Source organism: Ictalurus furcatus, chromosome 13 (assembly GCF_023375685.1).
Source record: "Ictalurus furcatus strain D&B chromosome 13, Billie_1.0, whole genome shotgun sequence".
Classification (NCBI taxonomy): Eukaryota; Metazoa; Chordata; class Actinopteri; order Siluriformes; family Ictaluridae; genus Ictalurus; species Ictalurus furcatus.
Window position 1 is genome coordinate 2908477 of NC_071267.1, and position 18849 is coordinate 2927325.

At 38.4% G+C, this 18849-nt stretch overlaps 1 protein-coding gene across 1 annotated transcript; it reads right to left on the reverse strand.

The window, feature by feature from the left end:
• Positions 1–486: 486 nt before the first annotated feature.
• zgc:92313 (uncharacterized protein LOC436869 homolog) lies at positions 487–15187 on the reverse strand. Its single transcript, XM_053639798.1, has 7 exons — positions 14743–15187; positions 13543–13566; positions 6930–7015; positions 2645–2721; positions 2102–2373; positions 1428–1588; positions 487–1137 (listed from the first exon to the last, which is right to left on the reverse strand). The coding sequence occupies exons 1-7, from the start codon at positions 14786–14788 to the stop codon at positions 880–882; spliced, it is 924 nt and encodes a 307-aa protein (XP_053495773.1). The 5' UTR covers positions 14789–15187; the 3' UTR covers positions 487–879.
• Between the last annotated feature and the right edge of the window lie 3662 nt (positions 15188–18849).

Genomic DNA, 18849 nt, shown 5'->3' on the forward strand with positions numbered 1-18849 from the left:
TGTCTTTTGGCAGCTAAGACTAACTGTAACAAAGTGTAGAAGCACTACAAAAGATCTGTACTTGTGGTCCCTAGGTGCATGCAGATTACAACAAAGAACATAGACTGAGAAAGATCAACCTTTTGCCTTAGAACCATGTTCATTGTAAATGCAAACACCACCAAGCACACTTCAAACTGGTGGCTGATGACGTCTGAGTGTAGTTTTAAGAGCAGCCTAGGTAGATGTCACTAAGCAGGTTTGACTGGGTATTTCATAAATATGTTTGAGATATTAGTGTTTAGATAAATGATTTTGCACCAGCATGACAAATAACATGTTTGTTTGCAATAAAGGAACAAAAATGATGAGTCAACATTAGAGCTGGTTTCACTGCTTCAGTCTGCAAAGAACAATGAATAATGCACTTAATAAACATGAATATGCCACAAATATGTAGATGCACCCACAATATACTATATACACACACACACACACACACACACACACGATACACGATTCTTTATTTAAGACAGACAATCGGTTAAAGGCAAGATGAGTAAAAAACAATAAAAATCAATAAATACTTGATCCCACAGTTAAATCCTAACTCCTATCCTCAATTTATTGTTGTCAAATCTTGCAGTTAACAGACATTTCATAAAATAGTCTACTTAGAGTTTATGTGCAAACTGCACATCACCTCTGACTAAACTGTTACCTTTCTAAAATCTAGTTGTGCACATTCCACTGAGTAGCCACTGAATGCAAAGGCAGGTAGAACATTGTATTCAACATACAGTATGCTGTATAAACAATAATCACAGTCTGCATTACCTCTTTATAATGTCACCTGAGGTTTGTGAATTGATCCTTTTCTTGGCATTAGATAAATTGAGATTATCTCAGTAGCTGTGCCATAGCTAGTGCGATTACAGTCCTGGTGAGTATGATGAGCCAGCCGGTCCAATTGTGATCAGCTGCACTACGCAGTTGTAATCCCGGAATGTTACTCTGAATAAAGTTGGAAAAGGCCGACACTCTAGCATAGACACCTGGCCTGTTGGGCTGGGCACAGCCCAGGCCGAAGCTCACAATGCCAGCCTGTAGCCAGATGCCACTAGATGTTTGGCACACCAGCGGTCCTCCAGAATCCCCCTAAGGAGAAATTTGATATGTATTTTTAGAAAGCTCTATAACGAGAATGTGGAGCGTATAATACCCATATTAAAATCTTTCTACAGATCCCAGTATGTCCATCAGAATATGTTCAGCAGAATCTGCAAATACATTATACAGTGGCTGATAAAATGCATAGAGCATAAGGGTAAACGTAGAGCATATGTCGTAATTAATAAATACAAAATGAAGTACATGTAGATTTGCTCTATTTAGTTCCTGACTTTTCGGACACAGACATACGCACACACGGGCACACACGCACTTACCTGGCAGGAATCTTTTCCCCCCTGTTGAAAGCCGGCACAGAGCATGTCATAGCGAATGTTAACCTGCTCTGTGGGTTGGATCTGGAACATCTCCTGGCAGGCGGACTGATCAATGATTGGCACCTGCACCTGCTGCAGAGTTCCCACCCCCTGCAAAGAGACTACACCCCACAGACAGAAAATGGGAAAGTGTTACAGTAAGCCATATCTTCTCACCCATTCCTCTTTTGTGTTCTCTAACAATCTCCTACAACTGTCAGAGGAACACCGTGATAATTTCCAACAAAATTAGAGCGTTATTACAGTCTTCAGTCTTTCTCTATTTACTTCCTCTACAGTCTTCCTCTATTTACTTCGTGTTTTTTACCGTAATGAAAACTTAGTAATCTGTAGTTCTTTACAAAAAAAAAAAAACCTGCTCAAGTTGCAGATTTGCTTTTAGAGGCCTCTCTTTTGTCAACAAACCTCAGCTCTATGTAACTGAAATCCTAAATGCATCAGTGGCACATGCATGAAAGTCTTACCAGTTCATGGCTACAATTACGCCACCTAATAATACAGCAAACATGCACCTAAACTCACTCAGGCTGTTTTTAATCAGTACTGTCCCTCTTAACACTGACCTCTCTGTCTGGCATCCCTACATACACACACACACACACACACACACTCACTTCCATCTCTAATGTCTCCCCAGCCTGTGATGGTGCACATCGTTCCTCCAGAAAATGAAACATCTGCATTTGGCAGGCACACGGGCTGGATGTGATCAGACCACATGACTGGGCTAGCCAACTCCACTAAAGCTATGTCCTGGCCCAGCTGTGGGTCAGTGTAGCCATATGGCACCACCACACGTTTAATCCGATGAGTCGTCTCATATGGGTTCCATCCATTCAGCTGCAAACGGCCTGCATAGATCATGTACTGGGACGTGTCAGAAGGGCTGGAAATACCACAAAAGACAAAAGATAGATATGCTGAACATGCAAAAACTAGCTAACATGACCATACAGAATACACGAACTACGCTAACAAATTGGTAGTGGAAAACACAATATACATTTGTATATTATCAAGAGAGAAAGGTTCCTATGCATGCTTTCTATACATCCACAAGGAGAAAAATTTTTTAAAGAATGAGTAGATTTGATTAAATTCTGCTGCATAGAAACATCTCAAGAATAATCATTTGAAAAACGATCAAAAAAACTCACTTTGGGAAACAGTGAGCTGCAGACAGAACCCAGCTCTCAGTGATGATTGTTCCTCCACATACATGTCCTGAAGAGCCCTAAAAAAAAAAAAAAAAAAAAAAATTGGTTTATTGATAGTTAAAAGTGATGCAACCAACAGATGCTGTGAGAAAATGTCCTTGAAAACAGGACTAAACATTTCAACGTGGGTATATACACTGTAATGCTAAAAGTATATGGACCGTCACACACATATGTGCCAATTTCAAAACCATGGGAATTAATTCAGAGTTGGTCCACCCTTTGCTGTTAAACCTCCACTCTTCTGGGGAGGCTTTCTACAAGATTTTGGCACGTGTCTGTGGGAACGTGTACCCATTCAGTAATAAGAGCACTTGTGACGTCGGGCCTGGCTCGCAATCAGTGTTCCAATTCATCCAATAAGTGTTCAACTGGGTTGTCAGGGCTGTGTGCAGGCCACTGGAGTTCAAACACACCAAACTCATCAAACCATGTTTTTATGGACAACTGTCTAAAATGTCTTTGTATGCTATAGCATTAACATTACTCTTTATTGGAACTATGGAGACCAAACCCTGAAAAACAGCTTCAGACCATTATTCCTCCACCTCCTCCTTTATTGCTGGCATTATGCATTCCGGTAGGTAATGTTCTACTTGTAACCCCAAAACGCAGATTCCTCTGTCAGACTGCAAGATAGTGAAGTGTGATTCATCATTCCAGAGAATATGTTTCCACTGCTCCACTGAGTCCAGTGACTATATTCCACTCCACACTTGGCATTGTGCATAGTGATCTTTGGCTTGTGTGCAGCTGCTCAGCCATGGAAACCCATTTCATGAAGCTCCTGACACAATTCATTTGCTGATGTTGCTTTCAGAGTCAGTTTGGAACTCTGAGTATAGGAGAATAGGAATGCGCCACACACTTCAGCACTCAGCAGCCCTTCTCTGCAAGTTTGCATGGTCCTGGTTGAGCTGCTGTTGTACCTAGATGCTTCCATTTCGCAATAATAGCACTTATATCTGAACTGGGAAGATCTAGCAGGGCAGAAATTTCACAAACTGACTTGTGGCAAAGGTGTGATCCTATGACAAGGCCACATTTAAAGTCACACATTTCTTTAGTATGACCCAGTCTATCGCCTGTGTATGTCTTTGGAGATTACATATCTATGTGCTGGTTATTATGCACCAGTTAGCAATGGATATGGCTGCAACGGCTCAACTCAATAATTTACAGGGGTGTCCAGATACCTTTGGCCATATAGTGTATATTACCAATTAGGAAACTTCTCTGAAACTCTTTCCTGCTTGTAATTTTTTTGAATGTACACTAGACAGTTGAAGACAGGCAAAGACAAGGTGACATCAACTGTTCAGTTTGGGTGAGCTTGTGCCCATGATAGCCTCAGATTCCTGTTCTTGGCTGACAGGAGCGGAACCCAACGTCGTCTTCTGCTGGTTTGGCTATCTTTTTATATCCTGTTCCTTGTTTGTGAAGGGCGATGAACTTTTTGGACCATTCTTTTGAAAATTTTTTGACCATATTTCTAACATGCAGTCAAACGTGACACTCAACAAACCCCTAGCCAATTCAGGTATTGCATGTGTTCCAGCTCAAGCACACCTGGTGCAACTAATGAACCCTTGATTAGTTGCATCAGGTGTGCTTGAGACACCTGAAATTCAACTGAAAATGCAACTTATAATGATTTCTCCAGTCTCAAAATGATTCAACCCCCTGAATAGAATCCCTCAAAACAGCACAAATATGCAAAACAGGTTTGCATTTTCACTTAGGGGTGTACTCACTTTTGTTTCCAGCGGTTTAGACATTAATGGCTGTGTGTTGAGTTATTTTGAGGGGACAGCAAATTTACACTGTTACACAATCTGTACACTCACTACTTTACATTGTAGCAAAGTGTCATTTCTTCAGTGTTGTCACATGAAAAGATATAATCAAATATTTACAAAAATGTGAGGGGTGTACTCACTTTTGTGAGATACTTATATATATATCTATATATATCTATATATATATATATCTATATATATATATATATATATATATATATATATATATATACACACACACACACACACACACACACACGTTCAATTATGTTACTTATTTTGTCTAACTCCATTTATGCATGTAGGAACAAGTTTTTTGTTAGGCTTGATTAAATTGTTCATGTTCCTACCATTTTTTTTTTTTTTGCTGCCTCTGTTTTCCCCTCACAACAAGGAGGCATGTCTTATCAAGCCACAGAAAAGTGATTGTCATTTTTCAGTTTTTCTTTTACTTTCTTGCCTACAAACATGTTTGATTGATAAAACTGCTAACTTGTTCATCTTAACTCAGTCCCTAAAAAAGTGTACACTCACTGTCCACTTTATTGCACATTCATGCAGTTAATCTCATGTAATCAGCCAACCGTGCAGATACAGGTCAAGAGGTTCAGTTAATGTTTACATCAAATATCATAATGGAGGAAAAGTGTGATCTCTTGGACTTTGATCGTGGAATGGATGTTGGTAGCAGAAAGGCTGGTTTGGGTATTTCATAAACTGCTGATTTCCTGGGAATTTCACACTCACACACTCTCTCACACACTCTCTCACACACTCTCTCACACACTCTCTCACACACTCTCTCACACACTCTCTCACACACCAGTCTCTAGCCATGGTTAAGGAATGGGCTAAGATTCCTCAGGAACGCTGCCAGAACGCTGCTGGTGTCTGGCTATGCATCTCTTTTGCTGCAGGTCATAACAGCGAAAGGGTTCTCTACTAAGTACTAAAGATGTCTGCCATGAAGGGGTTGAATAATTTAGAAACTGGAGAAGTCATTATAAGTTACATTTTTAGTTGAATTTGGGGAAACCACTTAATTATGTTGAACTACATCAATTGCTTTTGTTTGATTTATTCATTGCAAACAGCTGAAAGTCTGTAAATTTTGACAATAAACCTGATTTGCAATGGGGGTTGAATAATTTCGATTGCAACTGTATTACACATACCACACACATACATGTTATAAAGTGAATTCCCAGGCTCATTTGTTGAAAACACAGACACGTCGATGTTATCATGGAGCTGCTCACACCCAGATACTTTAAAGGCCAGGTGGCCAATGCAGAAAAACAGGTTCTGAACAAAACAAAGCAGCCATGTAACCAAATCTCCTTCTAGTCTCAATGAACATTCCATAATGCTCTCAGTTTGTATGTTATTAGCTGTCAGGTATTTGATAATAAATCAATTATAGGAAATACTGTGCTATTCATTACACACATTTTTATTAGCATGGACACTTATAGGCCACATACGGAGGCCTTGGTAGGCAGGCCATTTGGGCAGTGTTCATGATTGCAAACTAAATACAGTCCCATTCTAAGGACAGCAAAAGAGCACAGGGGTCTCTATAGCTCAGATTGTGTCTCAGCTATTACTATTTTTCCCCCATTCATATTTGCCTAACAGGCAGGTAGAAATAGAGAATACAGAAACCCCACTTCTTTATCAAGTTTTCATTTGATATGCATGTTTAACCTTAATCCACTTCCAGGCAGTGCAACACACCTCAATCTTGTAATTATAGTATGGGCTTCTCATTCCAAATCCTACCACCCGCTGCTCTACATGGATCAACTGAGGTGTGATCTGGTTAATAGTAAGACATTTTTACTAGGTGAATTGGTTAACGTGCATGGATGACAGAAACAAAACATTCCATCACAAACCTGTCAAGGTTTTACATATCAAGATTTTAACCCGACTCAAAAGTCTGTTACAGGTGATGCAAGGACAGAGGAAGAGCAATTATGCAATCACTTTGGTATTCATGAAATTCCTGTAAATTGTTCATGTTCCACTCGTGCTCCGAAGTGTGTGCAAATTTACACATAAGAAGACTAACGAATGTAAACCTCAACTTGATCAACTTAACAAATCATAATTTGCATGGATTACTGCATTTTATGATGACTGTATCATGTATGTGGGTCATGCTCAAGATGATATGGGTTTAAAAATATGTGGGCCGTGTCAGGACAGAGATCTGTTTATACTCATGACTAATATAGGACACTTACAGATACATATTAAGGAAGCCATTAAGGCTACCAGATCTGAGGGTAGCCTAATGTAGGCTATACAAAGTACATTACAGTAATGTAATTAACTGTGAATTGTGATGTCATGTGATGCATCATAAAATACACAATAATATCAACATATGTCTAGCCAGAACACTGCATTATTTACTGTACCTGTATATCAACTTGCCATGGCCAGTGACCTGCAGTTGCGTCAAATCCTCCAACTATTCTGCTCTGCAGAGGCGGCTGACCGCATTCTGAAACAGACATTTGAAATATTAAAAATACGCATCTTACAACCCCAATTCAAAAAAAGGGACCATATGGAAAATGCTAATAAAAACAAAGAGGAAGATTTGTAAATGTACTTTTACTTGTATTTCAACAAAAAAGGTATAAAGACAAGGTATTTGATGTTTTACCTAATCAACTGCAAAATTTTTTGAAGATAAACGTTTATTTTGAAATTGATGCATGCAGCATGTTCGAAAAATGTTGGGACAGGGGCAATTTAGGACTAATAGCGATGTTTCAAGTTGAAATAAGAAGGTGTTGTGAAACAGGCGAGGAAATCGCCTAATCATAGTATATAAGGAACCTCCAGAAAAGGCCTAATCCTTCAAGAGCAAGGATGGGTCGAGGCTCGCCGATCTGCCAACAGATGCATCAGCAAATAATCCAACACTTGGAGAACAACATTCCCCAAGACAAAACAGACAAAACTATTTTGGGGCATTTCATCTTCTACAGCGCACAATATAATTAAAAGATTCAAGGAATTTGGTCAAATCTCTGCCAAAAACCACTTCTGAATGCACGTGATCTCCGATCCCTCAGACGTCACTATCTTAAAAACCTTCATGAATCTGTAATGGATATCCTGACATGAGCTTGGGAATACTTTGGTAAACCTTTGTTAGTCAACACCATTCTCCGCTGCATCCATAGATGCAACTTAAGGCTTTACTGTGCAAAGCAGAAGCCGTACATCAACACTGTCCAGAAGCACTGCTGACTTCTCTAGGCTCAGTCTCATCTGAAACGGACAGTAGTACAGTGGAATCATGTTTTGTGGTCCGACGAGTCAACATTTCAAATAGTTTTTGGACATAATAGCCGTGGTGTTCTCCGTGCCAAAGAGGAAAAGGACAGTCCAAGCTGTTATCAGCATCAGGTCCAAAAGCCAGCGTTTGTCATGGTATGTGGGCATGTCAGTGTCCATGGCATGGGTAACTTGCACATCTGTGAGGGCATCATTAATGGAGAAAGACATGTACACATTTTGGAGCAACATATGCTGCCATCCAGAGCAGGACAACGCCAAACCCACGTTCTGCACGGATTACAAGCGCATGGTTGCTTAAGCAGAGAGTGTGGGTACGAGCGTGGCCTGCCTGCAGTCCTGACCTGTCTCCGATTGAGAATGTGTGGCGCATTATGAAGCGCTAAATAAGGCAATGAAGGCCCTGTACAGTTGTGCAGCTGAAGAAATGCATAATGGATGAATTGTGGAAAATTATGCTTGCTAAATTTAACCAACTGGTGTCTTCACTCAGTGTCCAAACTCTTAATAAGTGTTATTAAAAGAAAAGGGGATGTCACACAGTGGTAAACCATCGACTGTCTCAACTTTTGTGGAGTGTGTTGCAGTCATCACATTTGAAATGAGTGTATATTTTCAAAAAATAAATCAAATTCACAAAGTAAAACATCAAATAATGTGTTAAATGTGTGTTCAATATAATACAAGGTGAAGTGAATTTTCAAATGACAAATTGTGTCTGTCTGTTTTTTTTGCATTTTCCATGCTGTCCCAACTTTTTCAGAACTGGGGGTGTACTTTCTCTGCTTCCTTTAAGTCTCAATTAAAAATATACCATGTATACAGGGCATTAAAATCCAAAATAAATCTGTTCACATGATGTAAAAGGAAACATGATTCATCAGACCAGGCCACCTTATGCCATTGCTCAATGGTCCAGTTCTGATGCTCACGTTCCCATTCTTTGCGCTTTTGGTGGCGGACCGGGGTTAACATGGGCACTCTTGACTGGTCTGCAGCTACGTAGAGCCATGCACAGCAAGCTGTGATGCACTGTCTTCTGATACCTTTTTATCATAGCCAGCATTAACTTTTTTTTGCAATTTTGCTAGAGCAGCTAGACAGGCTAGCCTTAACTCCCAATCAGTGAGCCTTGGGTGCCCATGACCCAGTCACTGGTTCACTCATTGTCCTTCCTTGGACCACTTTTGGTAGGTACTAAACAGTGAATACCAGAACACCTGACAAGACCTGCTGTTTTGGAGATGCTCTGACCCAGTGGTCTAGCCATCACAATTTGGTTCTGTTCCACAAGTTGCTCTGATCCTTACACTTGCCCATTATTCTTGCTTCCAACATATCAACATATCAAGGTGCCACTGTAATGAGATAATCAATATTATTCAATTCACCTGCAAGTGGTTTTAATGTTATAGCTGATTGGTGTATATATCACGATATGTAGATCTGTTAACAGTGCCTCTTCAAAAACCTTTCATACTTTTATTTAAAATCTACCAAAAATAATTATTTAACATTGGAAAGTAAGGTAAAACTAAACATTTGGTACAAAAGACTTACTGTCCAATCAAGTTCTCGTCACTCTAAGTAACACCAGTGTTGCCAAGTGATTCATCAAAGCACTTGCTATGTAATTATGCAATATTTCAGAAAAGCAAATATGTCACAATATCAATTATATTTCTGTATATTACACCATCCAGGTGTAGCAGGGAGGCTACAAAATTTGTTTTTAAATATACTTAATCTTTCATTTTCAGTAACCTGTAACATGATGTAGATGATTGACATTAATAACTCATAATATACAGTGGATTCAATTATTTAAATTTAAATATTTTGGAAAACTAAAAAGAACTGAATTCGCTTATTCATAAAAGTGTCTCTGACTGTTCTTGAATGGCTCAACCAAAGCCCAGACTTAAACCCCATCGAACATCTGTGGAGAGACCTGAAGATGACAGTTCACAGACACTCACCATCTAATCTAATGGAGCTTGAGTGGATCTGCCATGAAGAATGGTATAAACTGCCCAAATCTAGGTGTGCCAAGCTAGTAGAGACATATTCAAGAAGACTTGTAGTTGTAATTGCTGCCAATTACTGAATAAAGGATCTGAACACTTTTGTGAATAAAAATCTTTAAAAACATGCTTTCATCATTATGGGAGAGTAAGTGTAGATTAATCGGTTAAAATGGCAATTAAATCCGTTTACAATACAATGTGCAACAAGGGCTCTGAATACCTTATGAATCCACTTTATACTGTATATTCATCACATATGAGATCATAATCTATTGACTGGTAATTCAGGTTACAGTTGCAGAATTGGCTGTGGACACACACAAACCTGCATGCACATGCATGAATGCAGAACAAAGCTGCACTGATTAGTCTTGAAATCTTGAATAGTCTGTAAGCTTTCATAGGAAATCTGATATTTACTTAAACCATAGGACTCTTTAATGCAAAAAAAAAAAACTCAAAAATATTTATGCCTAATTCATGACTAAATTAGGGAGAAGAACAGGGGAAAGTCCTATTTTCTCCCTAATTTAGTCATGACTATTTCCAACCCATCAGGCAGCTCTCCATTATTACATGACAGCTACTAAGCAGGGAAGGTGAAGGCCATCACATGCTTCCTCAGAGGCAACTGCATCTGTTCGAACTATATTAGAGCTGCAACAACAAATCGATAATAATCGATTATGAAAATCGTTGTAATGAATCTCATTATGGATTAGTCGGTCTGCGCACAGAATGGGGGAGATTTACTCATTACATTACTTCTGTTCCGAAAACATGCTTCAGAGAGTAAATACTCAAGTTGTGTCCCAAATGAAGTACTGTACACTTACACTATGCACTGTGTACTCTACTGTCTAGTGTGTGGATTTTAGAAAGGTAATATCGTCTCAAATATATCACTAGCGGGTTTTTTTTTTTTTTAACTAACCGGAAGTATAAGCCACTTCCTAGTCAAGGGCGCATGACGTCATACGCACGCTAGCATTAGCAGACACCCAAAGTCACCGATAATAACTTTCTTTAGTTTACTTTCTGTCAGCGTTACCTTTTTTCCCAACATGACCTCAGTCTCCATCAAACAAAGGCGAAATCATCACGTGACTGAGGAAGAAAGTCCTCTAAGGCAGGGGAGCATTTTATATTAAACACCGCGGAGGTCAAACAGTGCTGCACCAACACAAGGTTATGTTTTATATCCAAAATGCGCCACTGTGTGTAAGGGGCAGGGGAAACTGGTGCAAGCTGGGGTTTAGTTTAATTTAAGTTTATTGTCATTATATGCTGTATTTGCGCGCCTGTAGTGTAACTTCTACGTTTCTGTTGCACCACTCAGAAGCCTATCTACTATAACTTTTGTATAAAGGTGAAAAAGGTCATGAATATTTACACACCACTCAGTAAGGCTGATTATCAGCCTTAAAGAGCACAAACGATCTGACTGAACACACAAACGATCTGACTGAACACACCTGCCAAACAGAAAGAGGAACAGAGAGAATCTATAATACTCCTTTTCTGTCAGACAAAAGCGAATAAACTTCATGCCATAAACATTTTCATTTATTTAATTTTTTTTACTTTATAAGCAGCCTCGAAGACCAGATTATGTGAATACTTGATCAGCCTCTTAAGGTGGTGCTATTTCCTCACTTCATACGTACTAATGATAAAATAATAAGAACTAAAAACGCAGACAGACAACTTTGACAGTTTTCAAATGGGCCAATCTGCATGGTGGAGCTCTTTAGTGGTGGTATGCAGCTTCACAAATTGTGTGGCTTCATTTGATATTCAAAACACCTTTCTAAATTCTACCGAATTTTCAGGTTACAGGAAATGCTGAGGCGATGCCACACAAGCATGCAAAAAAAACTAAAAACAAAAAAACAATTAATATCCAAGTAGTGGATATGAATTGATTACGATTACGGCAGGTAAACAGGATAAAATGTTGCTACATTTTATGGTAAAATTAAAAAAATCTGCTGTTTAGAGATTTTTGCTGAAGGTACTGCTCTGTCTGTGTACTGCAAGGCTCGAAACTGCAACCAAGTTAGTAGCACATGTTTATTTGTATTTTAACAATAAACACGGTCATAAAAATAGCTATTCATACATGGAGATTCCTAATGAGCAAGCCAGAGGTGACTGTGGCAAGGAAAAACTCCCCGAGACAACATGAGGAATAAAAAGACATAATTAACAACGGAATTGTCTAATTTGTAATTAGTTGCATGTCATTTTACATGAAAACAGCATATCTAAGAAATATCAAAGAAAAATCTAAAAACTTGTATATAAATAGATTTTAGAATCTAAAATGTTTACATAATATTTATACAAAAGAAAATCCATTTATAGTCTGATTTACATGCACTTTATTAGAATCTAATTTAATTATGCTATGCAAGGTCCATGACACGTTTGTACTTTTACTCCAATATCAGTGGCCAGACGTTCTTAATCTAAAAATATTTATTCTTGACTGATACTAAAAATAAATGACACAAGAACACTAACTTCAGCTAAAACTTCCATATACTGTATTTCTCAAACAACCGGTTGACCAACATACCAAGTAACAAGACAGAAATGAAAAACAGAAGTACAAAGACTCCGACTGTAGAATTGTTTTAATAAAAAAAAAATAAATAAATAAAAAATAAAAATATTTAGACAGCAATGCCAAGTTAAACTGTAAACAGTTTCCCACTGCAAACTGCAAAACCCTCTCTCTCTCTCTTCACCGCTTCCACACCGCAAATGCATAAAATATTACGCTTTCTAATAATAATAATAATAATAATAATAATAATAAATGAGTCTTTATTGATCACGTATACATATGCACAGTGAAATTGTTTTCTTTGCATACCCCAGCATGTAAGGAAGTTGGGGTCAGAGCACAGGGTCATCCATGATACAGTGCCCCCTGGAGCAGAGAGGTTTAAGGGCCTTGCTCAAGGGCCCAACAATGACAGGTTGGCAGTGCTGGGGCTTGAACCCCCGACCTTAACCACCAAGCCCCCCACTGCCCCTGAAAAACTATAGACATAGTTTTTCAAGTAAAGAGTAAAGAAAACGCTGCACTTATTGAAAGAACCAGTTCTCTATTTACCCTTGTATGGAAAAAAATAACACGATCAGCCTGAATACTTCCCCAACAGCCCCCCCCACCCCCCGCCCCCGCCAGATCTACACGAATCTCGTAGGTATTTTGATCTCAAAAAGTTGACTTTCTGAAGAGTTTGCATCTATGATTATTCACATTTATATTCTCAATTTAAATAATGTGCATAACATGAATCATTGAACTGAGATCAGTTTTAATATTTTTGCATAATAGTCCTTTCAATCTGAATAATTATGCTGTTGAAAAACCTTCCAATGACTTTGGTGATCCTTTAACAGTCATAGAGAAATCACAGTAGCTGTATGAGCTTGAGCCCAAGTTCATGTGTCTTCATTTTTGTTTTTAATTTGTCAACTGCAATTTTCATAAAAATGCAGCATACTTGTAAGCTGTTTCTTGGATGCAAATTAAGGGCACTACTAAACTACTAACAAATACATCTGGTCAAGAGACAGTTGTAATGGAAACGCAAACTACGCTTTAAAAAAAAGGGGGGGGGTGTCTCTACAGCATTCTTACAAACGTGCACACGTAATCATTCATTCATTAACTTACCTTGTGCATTACTTGTCCAAACACCTTAAACAGAGAAGAAAAAGAAAAAAGAGAAAAACTTGTCAATTCACACAGGCTAGAACTAACACACACAGTGTAGAACTCTCATACAGAAAACCCAAAGCATTCACCGCCAGTCACGAAAAGCACAAATTCTCTCATCCAAAATATAACGTACAACAGACTCGGCTTTAAGAAAATATCAAAATGAAGCACTCATTAAAAGGAAACCACAGAACCTATAGACTTTGAGGGACATTTTATCCAGAAGTGCGATATGAGAAACAACCGAGCAGGTTTATATGGCGCCTTATCTAGGCTGGGTTTCTAGTTTGACCTTTAAATGCGTTCAGTCATTTTAATGTTTACCTTTATTGGATTTTATACTTGTGCTCTTTTTTTTTTTTTTTTAACATATTAACCTTACCTGGACTAATTTATATCATCACACACATAAACCAGGACTACATTTACACTTCAAACTACTTCTAAAACAACAACAACAACAACAACAATTTTCATAGAATGTGTAAAGGTTTTAATGGTTATAACCGGAATTGTATTGGTTTTAATGGAAAATGTAATGGTCCCTGTGGGTCTCTACTGGTAATCTGTTGCCTTCTAATGGTATGGCATGTTATGTCCAGTACATACCATGGTTTCGAATGGTATATGTAGAGGAAACCATTAGAATTTATGTGATGGTTTCTATTGTGTTTTTTTCCCCCTCAGCAAGGATGACTTACATTCTACTTATTTGATTAAACAAACACAGAAATAGAAATTAACCAAACTGTATTCTACTTGTCCTTGTGTCTGTCATGGTACTCTCAGGGATACACCTTTTGGACGTTTAGTATGTATCTTTCACCTATATACACCTTTTTAAAAAATGAAAAAGGTTTATAACTGAACCTTAAGAAGCACTGATGTAGCTTATAAACTTGACTGGAATTAAAAAGGTACACCACATGCACCTTCCTACATCCCCAAACATCTACTTCTGTTGGTATCAGCACAGGGGCAAGTGAAAGTACAGTTTGCACTTTTACTTCTGAGAGTGCAACTTATATATTTAATACGTAACCTAATATAAATATAAACGTTCTCCTTTTCCCTCTCATCCGAGTAAAGCTTGTTTGTTTACTCTGTAGCTGTTTACACTATGTATAATCAGTGTGTGATGAACAGGACACTCACCTAACAATACCCAGCACGAAATCCACCCAAAGCGAGAAGGTTGCATTCTGAAACCGAGAAGGCTGAATTTTATCCGAGTTAAAAGCTCCAAGCAGCTCGTTGAGTAAGAACAGAATAAAATGGATGTACAATCTGAAGAGCGGCTACTGAAACTGCGACTACTCCAGGTTTGGAATGAAACGAGTTTCGGCTCCAGGTACGAATACAAATATCTACCTGCTGCTGTTTAGGTTCACTATACAGGGTGTGTCTGTGTTCTAAAGCAGTGCACTACATGTGCAAGAGGACGGCGTTTCCGATTGAACACAGGCCCAATGCCCAGTACTCGTAGTGTCATAGGTTCACGCGCCACTAAAGCGAAACCCCGCCCACCGTTCTCACCTTAACGACACGTGACTGTGAAAGCCCAAGGTAAGGCAGTTTTGCAACACGCAGCAGCCTAAACAAACTGCCATTCTTGATAGTTTGTAAACAAACAAACAAACAAACAAATAAGCACATAAATAAATAGATAAATATACACACACAGTTCAAGACATCTACATCATTATGGAGAGAAAAGTCTCGTAAAAGCTGGAAAAACCAGTTCAGCAGCCAGTCAGTGTGTATTTGAGAGAGGGGGAGGGAGGGGGAGGTATCCATACCCTAAATATTGCACTTCCCAGAAACAGTATATGCCCAAGACTTACTCTTGCTTCAGCAGATAATCTCACCTAGATACTGTAGACTAAGGTCCTGCTACCTGCGTGAAGTTGGCCCCACACGCAACGCAAACGTCACACAGCATATGTATGTATACACACAGAGCTACAGCAAACAGATTATAGTGCGATTATTTTTTTTTTATGACACAATGTTAATAATATTACTACTGTTATCTACATAACAACATACAGTAACAAGTAAAAACACTTACCTTGGAGTTTGTGTTCAATTCCACACGTCCTGTGATCCGCTGTGTCTGTTAAAAGTTGAAAATGCACAGTGGATAGGTAACAATTAAGTGAATGAGAGTATTTAATGTGATTTGGTTTGCCATTTGGACTTTACCGTGTTACGTCATCTGTATTGTTAAAAAAAAAAAAAAGACAGTCGCAAAAACAAAACTTTTAGCCACACAAACCAGCAGAAACAAACGAGACTGTTTGGGGTCGAATTTGGAGCATGTGGGGAGGCTGAGTGACCTCAGAATGACCTATAAATTTTCTTTTAATATCTCCAGAACCGAAGCAGCACAAACGAAAATTTTGACGGCACAAACGATTGAGACTATTTTGCCGACGTTTTGCATTGGGTGCGGGGCCAACACCTGCTGTAATCATAAAGACCATGATGCACATACTGAACATACCAACACACTTTGTTACTTTAGAGTTTCGTTCCTCTGAAGGGTATTTCCCTCATGTAGTCACAGGTGTTTTCCTTGACATCATCAGCTCTGTCTTGTATCATTATGGATCTAAATCTACAACCTAGTTTCTATAAAGCTGCTTTGTGGCAATGTCTATTGTTAAAAGCACTACACATAATTAAAAAAAATAATAATAATAATTGTGTATATACTTGGCAAATAGAGATTCACAAAAGTTAAACAAACTCACAAATAAATAGACTGAGATCCACAAACATGTTAGGAGTTTCACAAAAATTGATTAAATTCACAAGTAAATAAAATGTGATTTGCATATATATATATATATAACCTGATTGGTTGGAGCAAGAACATGCTTCTTATTGGTCAGTGCAGTGTGGCTGTTATCTGATTGGCTTGAGTAGATGGTTGGCAAAGTCCAACTATTTGTGGATTTCTGTGCACTCTTGATGCTAGAAATGTTTCAAAACTCACAAATGTGTGCAGAAATACACAAATGCACAGAATGCGATTCCCAAATGAATGCCAGGCGTTTGTGTTGCGTTTGTGACATAAAGACATATTTGTAAAAAAAAAAAAAAAAAAAAAAGTATTTGAAAATCTCACTTTATTTATTTGTGAATTAATTTTTTTTCTGTGAAACTTCTAACAAATATTTGTGGATCTCATTATATTTATTTCTGAATTTGTTTAATTTTTGTGAATCTCGCTACATTTATTTGTGGATCATAATCTATTTATTTGGAAATATGAAACCATTCTTACCCCATAGTTTCCCCATGACACAGCCATGATTCAAGCAGGTTTATCGTGTCATGTCGCTATACGATCATTACAAGTGGAAATGCTCACTACAGATTCATCCTAACAGGAGACTGTACATTTGAGTCACTATTTGTTTATCTATTGTAGTTAGTTTCTGTTTTGCTACTCTTTCATTTTAGTTTCTGTCAGTGCAGGATTTTCATTCTTGTCAGTCATGTGAGTACACTTGTTTTATTTGCCACGCCCTCTTGTTTTCTTCCTCTCTGGTGTGCATTGATTACAACAGGGATCTTCAGCTGCAGTCCTGGAAACCTGTTACACTGCACAATTTGATATTTTTACATCAAACCTGAACAGTAGGTTAGATAGAAGATTAGATAGACGATTGAGCCTTTCAGGAGGTGTGTTGGGTGTTCCCAACCCTGATCCTGGAGTACCCCTTTAGTCCACATTTCAGTGCTTTTCAACACTAAAACGGTTTCAACAGTAAGTAAGTAACTACAGCTCGGAAGTTACATCCTGATTTTATCACAGGAGACACAACACCATAGCTCTGTTTATGACGCTGTTCATTTGTAAAACACCCTACTGGATACTGTAATTCCATGTTTTGATCAAATCTATTCATGCATACCAACTATACAGTGGTGCTTGAAAGTTTGTGAACCCTTTTCTATCTATTGCATAAATATGACCTAAAGATTTTCTGTTATAAACGTAGACAAAGATAACTCAATTAAACAAATGAGAGAATATTATACTTGGTCATTTATTTATTGAGGAAAATTATTCAGAATTGCATATCTGTGAGTGGCAAAAGTATGTGAACCTCTAAGATTAGCAGTTAATTTGAAGGTGAAATTAGAGTCAGAATGACATTAATCAAAAAAAAAAAACAACAACAAAAAAAGCATTCTTTGAAAAATATGGCAGAAGGGAAAGTGAATAAATGAAATGAAGGAAGGAAATGAAAATGTTCAAAATTATTGATGAAAAAGAAAGGAACGGTATAGTTTAAACACTGACATAAGAAGCTCCTGGCAAACGATGCCTCCTGCTCTCTGCCATGATGTTGGGATCTCCTGTTTCTGCCAGATCACCCTTGTCACCCTGCAGAGGTCTCTTAGTATGTCTGGTGCATTTTGGTAGAGTTTGTATGACACTCTATTAGGCCCTGGAGATGGTCTTGCAGATCTTGCCCGATGCACGGTTCTTTCCACTGTCCCCCAACCCAGGTTCACTCGCTTTGATGTCCTTCCTCTTTGTCCAGAGCCACTGGCTGCTTTTCTCAGCAGCTTCAGAGAGGGCTTTGATGGCTTGCCAAAAGGTCTGGATTCATACTCCCAGTTCTTTTAGAAGCCTTATTGTTAGTACGGCCATAGCCTACCTCTACTAGTGATGGGAAGTTCGGATCATTTTACTGACTCGGATCTTGGAATCTCATTCAGCAAAATGAACGAATCTTTTTTTTCGAGTCATTTCATTCATTTCGTTCATTTCAGTAGAATATAATTAAAATGTTACATGTTAAATTCCCCAACACATCTAGTAATTTCACAAATGTTCATCACATTTGGAATAAATTATAGGCTAATGCAGCCAAGGTCAAATTATGAGAAACAGAAACAATTAATTAAAAGCTTAGCATTAGGTCTTCAGGCTATGTAGTCTGTTGGTTTACCTGACCTTCCGATCCGAGTCGTTCGTTCTTTTGACACGTCACATTTGTCACGTCTGATCCCCGGAAACAGAAGCGATTAGTTCACCTCTCGAGTCTTCGGGTTCGAGTCATTCGTTCATCCTGTGACAGCCACATAGGCAATACACCATGCAGTACCGGAACCAGAAATGATTAGTTCACCTCTTGAGTCTTTGGGTTCGAGTCGTTCGATCATCACGTTAAAGCCCCATAGGCTGAAAGCAGTGAGGCTGTGATGCGATGAGCGAACGACTCGAACCCGAAGACTCAA

Coding starts and splice junctions, on each gene's coding strand:
- zgc:92313 (XM_053639798.1), bottom strand. CDS start 14,788: ATGCAACCTTCTCGCTTTGGGTGGATTTCGTGCTGGGTATTGTTAG. Junction 2,722..6,929: donor CATGGCAAGTTGATATACAG/GTACAGTAAATA, acceptor TTTTTTTTTTAG/GGCTCTTCAGGACATGTATG. Junction 2,374..2,644: donor GCAGCTCACTGTTTCCCAAA/GTGAGTTTTTTT, acceptor TGGTATTTCCAG/CCCTTCTGACACGTCCCAGT.